At 50.3% G+C, this 12,273-nt stretch overlaps 1 protein-coding gene across 4 annotated transcripts in view; it reads right to left on the bottom strand.

Annotated features, from left to right (window-relative positions):
- Nucleotides 1–9,098: 9,098 nt before the first annotated feature.
- Nucleotides 9,099–12,273, bottom strand: part of CHRDL2 (chordin like 2) — a 38,270-nt gene continuing 35,095 nt past the window's right edge. For 2 of the 4 annotated variants that reach the window (XM_060176830.1, XM_060176832.1), the window contains 3 exons: nt 10,071–10,163; nt 9,873–9,920; nt 9,099–9,259 (listed from right to left, as the gene is read on the bottom strand). In XM_060176830.1, coding sequence (XP_060032813.1) covers nt 9,169–9,259; nt 9,873–9,920; nt 10,071–10,163 — 232 coding nt within the window. In that variant the 3' untranslated portion in view covers nt 9,099–9,168. The remainder of the gene's footprint in view (nt 9,260–9,872; nt 9,921–10,070; nt 10,164–12,273) is intronic. The other 2 variants (XM_060176831.1, XM_007520239.2) reach the window with 1 other exon arrangement.

The raw sequence follows: 12,273 nt of genomic DNA, 5'->3' as shown, positions 1-12,273 counted from the left end.
CTAGGAAAGGGGGAGCCCTTCCCCATCATCCATCACACAGCAATGGGGGTGGGGTGAGGTGGAGGGAGGTGGAGAAGTTTACACTTCAGGATACTAGAGGCCCCATCTCAGGGTGGGGGGCACTTCCCCACTTGTCCCACTTATGAGAACTATCCACTGCCTGGTGTGTCACCTCAAGCCTCACCTCTCTGGGGCAGTGAACCCAGTCTCCCACCTGCATGTCTGTGAGGACAAAGAGACCAGCATAGGCCTGTTACAGCCCAACTTCAAAGCCTCTATAGGCTAGCAGGGAAGGCAATGGCTCGGGGTCCCTCCTTTCCACTGTACCAGGTGTCCCGAGTTGAAGAGGAGTCTGCATGAGAGTGACGCTTGCTGAGCTGACCACTGAGGGGTGAATGGAAATCAGGTGAGAAGTGGGTAAAGGAGACTCACAGGCCCCAGAAGTTCCCCTTCAAGAGGGGAGAACCTGAACCCAAGTGTTGGTGTTTCTGTGACCACAGAGGTTGGGGCTCCATGGAGTCCAGTTAGCAGCCCACTGCCCCCATACACCTCTAGTTTGGGGAATTCACTGCAGCAGATCTCAGAGCAGGGATTCTGGACAAGAAAATCCCCGATGAACCCTACCTCGCCCCCAGCTCTGCTCCCATCTGCAGGTGTCACAGTCCTGGATTCCAGGCCTGATTCTTTCATTTAGAAAGTGTGTTTACAAAGTGTGTCCAGGCAAGGCACACTGGGTTAAGCACACATAGTGTGAAGTTCAAGGACCTGCCCAAGGATCCCAGTTTGAGCTCCCAGCTCCCCACCTGCAGGGGGAAGCTTCACAGACCGTAAGGCATGTCTGCAGGTACCTTTCTCTCCCCCTCTGTCTTCACCACTTCTCTCAATTTCTCTCTGTCCTATCCAACAATGACAACAGTAGCAGCAACAACAACACTGGGGGGAGGGGGGAGATGGCCACCAGGAGCAGTGGATTTGTAGTTTGGGCACTGAGCCCCACTGATAACCCTGGAGGCAAAAAAGAAAGAAAGTGTGTCAGGAACCAGGTGGTGACACACCCAGTAGAAGGCACACATTACAGTGCACAAGGACCAGGGTTCTACCTGCAGGGGGTAAGCTTCACAAGTGGTGGAGCAGTGCTACAGGTCTATCTATCTATCTCCCCTTCCCTCTCCATTTATCTCTATCCAAAATAAATAAGTAAAATATTTAAAAAATATTAACTGATTTAAAAAAAGAAAGACAAGAACTGTGTGTTCTAAGCACTCCACCCCCAGGGCTTCCTCTGTAAAACAGAGATATTGGACTAGGGAGAAAGCATAAGAGTTTCGCAAAAGACTTTTTCATGCCTGAGGCTCCTAAGTCCCAGGATCTATCCCCAGCACCACCATAAGCAATGTTCTGGTCAAAAAAAAGAGTAAAGATAGGGATATTAAGAGAGGCCTAGAATGCAGAAAACGCTTACAAAACAAACACTAATTCTCAGCAGACCACTGGGTTGCAAGATCAGGACGGGCGCCCTCAGAACGCAGGGAAACTGAGGCGCTTCAGGATGGCGAGGGGCGGCCGAGCAGCCAGCAGCCGGCGGGGCGGCGCCGTGGCCTCAAGGGCCCTTTCGGGCCAGCTCCCCCCTCGGTCCGGGCACCGCTGTGCAGCCGCGCTTTACGAGCACAAACAAACACGTCCCACAAGCGGCCCCTGTGCCCCGCGCAGCTCAAAGCCCGCTTTGTGCCCGCCCCGCCGCCCCCGCGGCCAGGCGACTTTAATTAGCGTCTGGGTCCCCGCCGGGAGCCGAATCAAAGCCGCCTTCTTCCAGCGCCCCCGCCCCCGCTCCCGCCCCCTGGGCCGCGCGCCCCCTGCCGGCCGCTCAGGGAAGTGCAGCCTCCGGGGCAGTCGCCCGAGTTCGAATCCTTTTCCAACCTGGAAACCAGGGGCGCTCTGTGTCTCGTTTCCTCTTTCACGTAACCCTCACCTCATCCTGTCAATCAGCTCTTAAGATGTCCCCGGGATGGGTTACAGAAGAAAGGTGTGTGCCAGCCCTGGGGTGAAGCAAGTGCTTTGCAGAGGGAAGACTCAGTTCAGAGAAGGTGGTCACCAGGGGCTCAGAAAAAGGCAGCACGAGCCAAAGAAACAAGGTCGCAGAAGTGTGATGTGTCACATCCTCCGGAGCTGGGCCAGCCTGACAGGAGAGGAACGTGGCCTCCCACCCGAGAGCAATGGGGAGCCATGGGAGAGGTTTGAGCAGAGGAGAGAAGAGATCACTTTTGCCCTTAGAAAGTTGGGTAGGGTCTCCATGTCAGGGAAGGAAGGACTGAAGGGTTGTGATGAGGTCAGGCTGTGACCAGGCAGCCACGAGAAAGTCGTGGGAGATGGAGAAGCAGGGGTGGGGGCGGAGGGATCAATGTTCTACGTGGTTTTGGATGCTTCTGTCTGGAGAGTTTCGGAAAGTATAGCCTGGCCCTTCATGCTACTTCATGCCCTTCATGGAGGTGTTTGGTTAACATTAGTGCAAGGTCCCACTCTACTCTTGTTTAATCAAAACCACTGGGCCCAAGACCCCAGAATTCACATTAAAATAACAACAACAACAACAACAAATGTGTTTATCTATTATAAGAGACCATAAGAGGAAGGAGGGGGACCAGAGCTCCACCAGCTCTGACAGGGAATTGAACCTGTAGCCTCTAAAGCCTCAGACATGCAAGTTGATGCTCTAACCCTCAGGGCCATCTCATCACTAGGACTCCAGAATTCTCATGTTGAGTAACTCCTGTGCTTATTTTGTTGCATGAATGTGGGATATGCAGGGGGTGAATGAATCATGGTCTTCAGGGGGAAAATGTTCCCCACCCCATAACTGAGGTGGGGCATTATGTCCCCACAATGGGGCCCCATTACTCTCAGTGAGTGCCCTTTCATCTGGCCCCAGTGTCCTTGTCCACAAAATGGGCTCAGTCTTGCTCACCCACCCCCTCCACCCTGAGGGCTTCGGGAAAGGCCATTTGAGGCCACAGAACTCTGAACAGCCCCCCTCCACACACATACATGCTGTCATGGATCCTTCTAGAAGAACTGACACCCTCCTGAACTGCCTTCAGAAAGAACTTTGACCCCTCATGTAGTGATGTTACAGACTAGGTCCTGCCCCCTTTCCCACTCCAGTCACCTTTCTCCCAGCCTTGCTTGATATTAACCCCCTACACAGTGGCCAAACACCCTGACTCTCACCTCCCCACCTCGGCCAGGTGCTTATTGTCCAATAACTAAATTCTGCCATTGCTCTGTGACCCTGCTCTAGCCCTGACCATATCCTGCTCTGCCTCAGGTGCCCTTGAGGACCTGAGTGGACTCCTAAGCACTTCTGGCCTCTGTTAAAGCACATACTAGGGAGTTGGGCAGTAGCGCAACGGTTAAACATACGTGGCACAAAGCGCAAGGACCGGTGTAAGGATCCCATTCGAGCCCCGGGCTCCCCACCTGCAGGGGAGTTGCTTCACAGGCGGTGAAGCAGGTCTACAGGTGTCAAAAAAAAAAAAAAAAAAGCACATACCTTCTGCCTCAGGCTCAGGAGTTTAATAAACCTGGCTGGAAGCTCTGAGGTCACCACTGTGCAATCTTGGGAAAGTCCCTTAACCTCACTGAGCCTGTGCACCCCCCCCAACCCACATGATTACTGAGAAGGACTCAGGAACACAAGGGGGAAGGGAAGTAGTTGGAGCAGTGTCTGGTGGGGGCAAGCTCTGATCTGGAGGGCTGGGTGGGCCTCACTCCTTCTTGTTGGACAGGATTACTGTGCCACCTTTCTGACTGATTTGCTTCTAGTCAGTAGAATATAGAAAAAGTGAAGAAATTGTGCGAATGTCATCAAGGTCCCAAATCTTGAGTGACTCAGAAGGGAGATTATCCTGGTGGGCCTGGTTTACACTTAAGTTAAACCCTCTCTGGAGTCCACTCTGCCATTGGATTTTAAAGAGTTAGTTTTGGGGCAGGGCAGTGGTATACCTGGTAGAGTGCACACATTATCATGCCTGAGGATCTGGGTTCCCTAGTTCCTACTTGCAGGGGGGAAACTTCACAAGAGGTGGAACAGTATTGCAAGTGTATCTCTTTCTCTTTCCATACTCCATTTCTCTCTGCCTTTATCAGAAAATAGAGAAAAAGAAAAAAAATGACCACTAAGAATGTAAGTTGTGCAAGCACTGAGACTCAGTAATAACCTTGGTGGCAAAATAAAATAAAATACAATAATAAACTTGGTGTATTGTATAAGGCAGTGTATTCCAGGAGCTGACACTGACATCCTGCATCCCCACCCTCTGACCCCCAAGCTTATAACCAGCAAGAAAACAAAAGCTTCAGTGCTGTAAGTATGAAGTGATGAGTGCTATTGACCAGAGCAAACACAAAAGGGATGTTTCCCTAGCAGAGTCTCTGATGAGACAGCAGCCCCTGCTGCCTCCTGGATTGGTGGGCTGGCAGAGAACCCAGCTGGACTGTGCCCAGGCTTCTAGCCTTTACAAACTGAAATAAAAACTGTATTTTAAAATTATATTTGTGGCAATTTGTTACTCAGCACAGACAATGAATTCAAGGGTTGGTGAAATAGCTCACTTGGACAGTGTGCTGTGTTGCCAGGTGCAAAACCCAGGATCAAGCCCTGCTTCCACTTCACTGAAGGAAGCTTCGGTACTGTGGTCTCATTCACTTTCTCTCTCTGCCTCTCTTGCCCTGTTTTCTCTCTACCATAATAAAAAATAATAATAAATGAAAATGAAAAATGGTCACTGGGAGCGGTGGATTCATCATGCAGGCACTGAGCTCCAGCAATAACCTGAGGGGAAAAATGTGTTTCCATGACAAACTACAAAATCTAGTAGGAAAGTAAAGGAGACAAAAAAAAGGGGAGGGAAGGGCAAGCCTTCCAGAGTCTTGGGGTGGTGCAGAGCACTGAAAGCTGTCCAAACTGGGACAAGGGGGCTGGAGAACTGGCTGAGTGTTGCCTTGAAGAAGACAGGCATGATTCCCATGCTTATCAGGCCTTCCATGGGCAAAGCAGGCTCCAGCTGCCTGAGGGCAGTCTGCTGACAAAGAGAAGCAGGTGTTGGCTATTGGGAATGAAAGCTCACTGGGAGCCCACGTGTATGAAAATGTTACGGGATGAGAGGGATTATGAGTGGGTCACTGGCAGCACTGCTGCAGCAGCAGAAGCTTTAAGGACATCTGTTGTTTTCTTAACAAGAAATGTAGGTGGTCTACCAGATTAGATTAGTATGAGTCATTGAGGACACAACTCTCTGTGTCTCTGGCTTTCATCAGCCTCAGCCTCACAGTCACAGATGGCTGCTGAAGCTCCAGCCCTCACATCTTTTATTGATAGTATCTAAAGCAGGAAAGGGAGACCAGCAGTGAAAAGCATTCCCCCTCATGTGATTCTCTCCTATAAGGAAGAAACACTCCCCCTGGCCCAGAACTGGGGATTATGTACCTGGTCCAAAACTAGTCACTGGTAGTGGAGAGTTGGCTTGCCAAGATGAGTGTGGCCTAGGCCGTTCGCAGTCCATCCCAGGTGCTAAGTATCCATCCTCACTTGGGTGGGCAGTTAACAGTATCCATAGCACATCAGTGTTCAGATAGGAGTATTGATATCTGCACCTGAGATCTGTGGCAAGGACATTGCTGGAGAAATCTACTGGAGTTGAGAACAGGGAAGGGCATCTAGAAAGCAGGAATAATATGTTCAAGGTGTGGAAGAGGGACACATGTTTAAGAAATGGCCTGGGGGGGTCAGCCTGGCCACAGAGGTCCCTTTAGTGATAATGTGTTTGCTGCCCATACCTGTGTTGGAGGGAACTGCTCCCTTAGTCCCATCATTTGGGATTCTGATACCCCATTCCTTATCATCCAAAATTGATTATTTATCACCCAAAATGGATAAATCAGGTACCCTCCAGGGTCTTTCTATTGGGATCAGAAGGGCATATCTCTTGTACCTTCTCTTTCTGGGGTGGGTTGACAGGGATAGAACCCAGAACCTTCTGTCTGCAAGGCCACTGAGTCACTCCCTGGCCATCTGTTCCCTATCTTGTTGAGAGATTTGGGATACAGAGCTGTCTGCTTCTTGTGAGAGTTGGTTGGAAAGAAAATGCTGACTGAAGGGTCCAGAAGTGGCAAAAATCCAGGTTTGAATCCCCCACTCTCCAACTGCATGGAAGATGCTTCGTGTCTGCAGGTGTCTATCTTTTTCTTTCCCTCTCTATCTCCTTTTCCCTCTCGATTTCTCTGTCCTGTCAAATAAAAGTAAAGTAAAAAGAAAAAAAATGGCTGCCAGGAGCCAAGGATTTGTAGTGCTGGCACTAGTGATAACACTGGTGGTAATTTAAAAAAAGGGGGAGGAGAGAAAAGAAAAAAAAAAAGGAAAACGTCGACTGACATGTAGAGGGAGAAAGAGAGAGGATGGGATCAGAGTCCGATTAATGTCTTCCTGGGACCCAGATTTATCTCAGCTTGTTCAGGCAGGTCAGCAGCTGGACCCTGGATGCTACTGGGCTTTGATGAGCTGGAATGAGGAGCTTTTACATTATCCTGAGGGCAGAGGGAAACCATGGAAGGAAGACTTAATGACGGAGAAGTAGGCAAGGAGCCAGGCCCTTGGAGTTGTAATCAGAGTCCCAGCTCTTGGTTGCTGTGACTCTGACTAAATCCTGTGAGCTCTGATTAGTGTCTGTGGGTAGATAGAGGTGGAGCTGGGGCGAGACTTCGGATGTCATGTGGTCATTCAGACTGCTAGACTGAGCTTAGGAGCAGAGGTCTAAGTTTCAGTTCCTATTCTAGAAGTTCTGTAACTCCTGGGACATAGAAACTCATCTCTCTCTCTCTCTCTCTCTCTCTCTCTCACACACACACACAGACACACACACACACACACACACACACACACACACACACACAGCATCCGTAGCCAACTTCCTATAGCACTTCCTGTTTATCTCCTGTGACCTGGGCCTGCAGGAGAAGGCAGGCAGGAGGCATCTTCCGGGGACCAGGGTAAGAAGGAGGAGGCCTAGCCTGCCCCAGAGAGAGATGCCATTGTGCCTGCTAGGGCCCCAGGCCTTCCCTCACCCCCAGGGCAGCACCAAACCACAGGCCACGTCCTGTTTCTCAGAAACATGGCTGTTTCTCAGAGCCAAGGTTTGTGGCGGGGTGGAGGGTGGGCAGGGTTAAGTGGCTTTACAGCTACTGGAGGAGGAGGAGGAGGAGAAGATGGAGGAGGAAGAGGAGAGAAAGAAATGGAGGAAGAAGAGGAGGAGAGGAGATGGAGAGGAGGGGAAGGAGGAGGAGGGTGAGGAGGAGGAGGAGAAGGGAGCCTCCCCAGGAAACTGGAGGCCAGGCTTGGAATCTTAATAGATCAATCAAGTTTCAGGCAAGGAAGCTACCTGGGAAGAGGGGGTAAAGCAGAGACTCTCAGCCCAGACGTGCAAAGAAACTCAGGGCATTTTTGGAATCCAGCCCCTCCATTTATTGGGTTGTGATCATGGCTTGTTTCTTCACCTCCTATAGTGGCTAACAATCCCCTCCTTGCTGGCTTGGCCAACGTGTCAGGTGAGCTTCCTGTGCTGACTAACCACCAGGCCTGCGAAAACCTGGTGCACACAGCCTGGCCACCTAGCTGGGTAGTGGGTCCCCCAGGACAGCCCAGTGACACCTTGGGAGCTCTGTCAAGGACATCTCTGTGAGGCCACCCCTTCCTTCTTTGTCACACTACCGGCCAGGGTTACTCAGTGGTGGAGGAAGAATGGGTTTTAACTTGTCCTTAAGACTTTTGTTTCTTACAAATAGAACCCGAACTGGAGCTGGCATATTGCACCACAGTAAAAAACTCTGGGGTGGGTGGGGGGCATAGTACAGGTCCTGGAAAGGATGACAGAGGACCTAGTGGGGGTTGTATTGTTATGTGGAAAACTGAGAAATGTTATGCATATACAAACTTTTGTATTTACTGTTGACTGTAAAACATTAATTCCCCAGTGAAGAAATTTAAAAAAAACAACTTTTGTTTCTTCATTTGCACGCCTGTTCCTTCTGTTTTCCCCTTGTGGCATCTTCTCATCACCAAGACTTGCTGCAAGCTTTTCCATCTGAAAGACCCCTTCTTCCAGGTCTGTCCAGGTCATCCTTCTCCTCTCTCACCAAAGCTCTTCCAAAACCAATAGCTCTAGCCCAGCCTTCTCTCCAAAGCCAGGAAATGCCAAGTAGAGGTTGTCTTTTGAGACTCCACACACACATGCTCAGCTGAAACCTCTGCCCCAACCCCTACCCCCTGCCCATCACCACACGGGACGCTCTCTTCCAGTCTGTCATCATCTCTGCCTTCCCTTCCACCCCATGGCCTCGCTCCTGCCCAGGCTACAGTCATCCCTCAGAGGGGTTTCCACAGCAGATGTCACCCATGCCCCCTGCACCAGCCAGCTCTCTCACCATAGGTTCCTGCAGAGTCCCCTGTCGCCCTTAGCAGGAAGTCACAGCTTCCTGGTTGGGCACCTGGCTTCCCTACCTTTGCTCTTCTGTTCACACCTGGTCGTCAGCCACAGTGAGCAATTTGTGACTCTCCTATCAACATGTCATTTGTCATCTTCCCTTTGCTGCTGGCTCTGCCTGTGCCATCAATAGCCTCTTTTTTTTTTCTTTAATTCTGAATCTGCTACTATTTGCTTGGTGGACTCAGGTCAAGTAGTGACCCTCCCTAAACTCAGTTTCCCCAATGGGAAGTGTAGCTGACATTTTTAAGGCCCTCTGGAAGATTTGCTGGGAACGTGCTTCAAGATGCAGCTCACCCTCTCCTCTGACTAATGGACTGGTCCTCCATTCTAGAGCTCAGAGAAGGTGCTGGAGCTAGGGGCTGGGGCAGGAGCCACAGAGCACAGGAGGGGTGTGTAAGGATATTGGTGGAACCAGCCTTGCCCTGGACATAGTGCAGTGTGTGGGAGGGTCAGTCTCTACCTCTGCAGGGGCTTTGCAGCCCTATGCTATGGGGCTGGCCAGACCTGTCGCGAGGTGGCTGTGGGAGCATGCACAGACCGGATAGGAATTTAGCACACCAGGTGGAAGGGTGATGTAACTTGCCATTTATTAATATACAACAATAGAAACGATAAAGCTTATGTCTTCAATTGGTTAGGTCTTTGTTATAAGGTCTTGGTTGCTTTGTCTGGACTGGCCGTGACCTTTAGCTCTGGTGTCTGGGCTAGGAAGACCTTCCAGTAACCTGCATGGAGGGAGGCAGAAGAGTTGTATGTATGAGTATGACATGAGCGTGTAAGGTGTAAGGTATATGTGGTACTGTGTGATATGCATTATGGGTGGCACAGTGTATGTGTGACATGTCTGTATATGTGGTGTGTGTGATATGCATATGTGGGTGGCATGATGAGTGGGTGGCATAATGCATGTAGTATGTGGTGTTTGTGGTATATTTTCAAGTATTCACATGTGCATATATCCACACACGGAAAGTAGAGTGACTCAAAGTGTGAAAAGCTTAGGGAAAGAGAACTTCACAAGAGCAGGGAGCCAGGAGGTAACCCAACTCCCTGCAACACACAGTTTTGGTCTTCAACTATCCAACTTGTGGTGACCCTTCCATCTGTTTCCCACTCCCCTACCTTGGAGCCCCACTTCTGTTCCACCTTCCTCCACGTGACATAGAGCAAAACAAGGGCGTCAGAATGAAGGGTTTAGGAAGGTTTTGACGGGAAGTATTCTATCAGAGAGGGGCACAAGCAGGCAGGGACAGGGCTTGGAGACTCCAACCTCGCTCCCCCACCACAGCCCCATCTCCCCCAAGAATAGACCCAGCTGATTTAGCTTCACCTTCCTACCTGGACCTCCAAGTGGGGAACTTTCTGGCCCTGACACCCACAGGATTCCTGTGTCAGGAACTGACGTCTATGGTGGATGGTGCCCTTTCTTCCCACCCCCAGCCCCACCCCAGCACCAGTAGCCTGGAACTCTCCATGAGATTCTGGTCTCCAACCCGGCCTTCAGTCCAGCCCCCTGCCTTCAGCCCAAGGTCCCACCTTCGTGGGTGCCAGAGAGCAGCCGAAAGTTCTGTGCCTCTTTCTGGAAGTCTTGCTTCCTGACTTTCTTGATCTGAATCAAGTGGAAGATTCCTGAGGGCAGACATAAGGACAGCAGTGTGTAGTCAAAGAAACAGGTGACTTAGAACAGAACAGAACAGACCTAGTCACCACCCTCCTGTGCCTGATTTGGCTCAAAACACCAAGGTTAAACCTCCTGTATTGAACATTCTCTTGTGTCCCCTCACTGTCACACTGCCCAGTCAGGCCCCATCTCATCTTGCCCAGATCACACCCTAGGCTTCTTACTTATTTTACTTCCCCTTGAAACTGTGACTCAAAAATCGGCATCATTCAGCCACTCCCTTTGTGTAACCTCTCATCACCTGTCTGCTGACCCTGCTGCGGTCACAATCCCAACTTGGCTCTCGCATGTGACACTCACCTGTCAACACTGCAGAGGAGGACTAGAGGAAGAAGTCACCAGCCCTGTGTGAATCAGGCAAGCTTGTCTCCTGAGCATGTAACATATGATAAAAAGCAATGGTTCTGCACCCAAAGGTTGCAATGGCTAGAGCACCAGCCCTGTGTGCATGAGGTCCCAAATGTGATCTGTAGCACTGCATATGCCAGTCATGCTCTGGTTCTCTCTCTCTCTCTTTGATAAACAAATATATTTGTTTGTTATTTGCAACAAATATATTTTTAAATCAATAAGTGTGCTTATTGAAGCACCCCCAAAACTAACAAGTGAAGTGTAGACCCCCTTCCAGCACAAGGCTCAAAGGCTCTGAGTGATCTTGCCTGGGCTCCAGTCCCAACCAACTACTCACATCTCCTGAGGGGCACACAGCCTCTCTGCCCCTGCCCTCTCTGCTGGAATATCTCCTTTGGCCATCAAGTGAATGCCCTTTCCTCCACCAATTAGGCTGGGTCGTCATCCCTGATTCCCACCCCTGCCTCCTTGTAGTTATAATTTCCTCTTTGGGGTACTTGAAGCACTTGGCTTCTGTTTGGGACTGAACCTATGGGAGACGTGTTACCATGTAACTCTTCTGGCCTCCTCCACTAGACTGGGAACTCCTTGAGGGCTTCTCTCTCTGGGTCTCCTGAACCTGGTCCACGTTAGGGATGGAGAATCAATGGATGAATGGAAAGAAGGATGGATAAATGAATGAGTGGATGGGTGGATGGATGAATGGATAGACAGATGAATTATCAGATGGGTGAATAGATAAGTAAATATATATATGACTCCCAGCTTAGGCCCTGGAGGAGGATTAGATATTAACTGAGTTTCCTGATGTTGCATCCTTAGAGGAGCTGGCAACAGGTCTCACACACAGGGTACTGAGTGCCCTGAGCACAGTTCATGACAGCTGTTACCACCAGGGTCTGTGACCAGAAGGAAAAGATGGAACATCAGGAGTTAGCGCCGCTCTTGAAACAAACAAGAACTGGCCTTGCTTTTAAGGCTTATGGGATTTACTGAGGTGAAGGACATCACTGAGGTGGTAGAAAGTGGGAATGGGGCTGAGAAGATAGCATAATGGTTACACAAAAGACTTTCATGCCTGAGGCTCCAAGGTCTCATGTTTAATTCCCCAGTACCACCATATGCCACTGCACTCTGGTCTTGGTCTCTCTCTCTCTCTCTTTCTCTCTGTCACTGAAAATATAATAAATATTAAAAGAAGAAGAAGGAGAAAGAGGAAGAACAGGATGAGGAGGTGGAGAAGGTGGAGGAGGAGGAGACGGGAACAGCCAGCACTATCCTTGGACCCCATCATAGATGAAAGGACCAGGATGTAGGAGAGAGTTTCTCTAAAGATCCAGGCAGTGGTGGGGATGAGTCCTTGTGCCCCAGGTCTGCTACAAGAGACTCCAGACAAAATAGCAGAGGAGGTGCCAGAGGTAATGGCAGAGTCCACACTGTCTCTGGGAAAACATGCTGGAAAGGTCTGAACTGGGAGTCAGGCAGTAGCGCAGCAGTTAAGCACAGGTGGTGCAAAGCGCAAGGACCGGCGTAATGATCCCAGTTCGAGCCCCCGGCTCCCCACCTGCAGGGAAGTCGCTTCACAAGCAGTGAAGCAGGTCTTCAGGTGTCTGTCTTTCTCTCCCCCCTCTGTCTTCCCCTCCTCTCTCCATTTCTGTCTGTCCTATCCAACAACAACGACATCAATAACAACAATAACTACAGCAA

This window comes from Erinaceus europaeus, chromosome 17 (assembly GCF_950295315.1).
Source record: "Erinaceus europaeus chromosome 17, mEriEur2.1, whole genome shotgun sequence".
NCBI classification, from domain to species: domain Eukaryota; kingdom Metazoa; phylum Chordata; class Mammalia; order Eulipotyphla; family Erinaceidae; genus Erinaceus; species Erinaceus europaeus.
The sequence above is the reverse complement of the archived record's forward strand: the minus strand, read 5'-3'. Positions and strand labels throughout refer to the sequence as shown.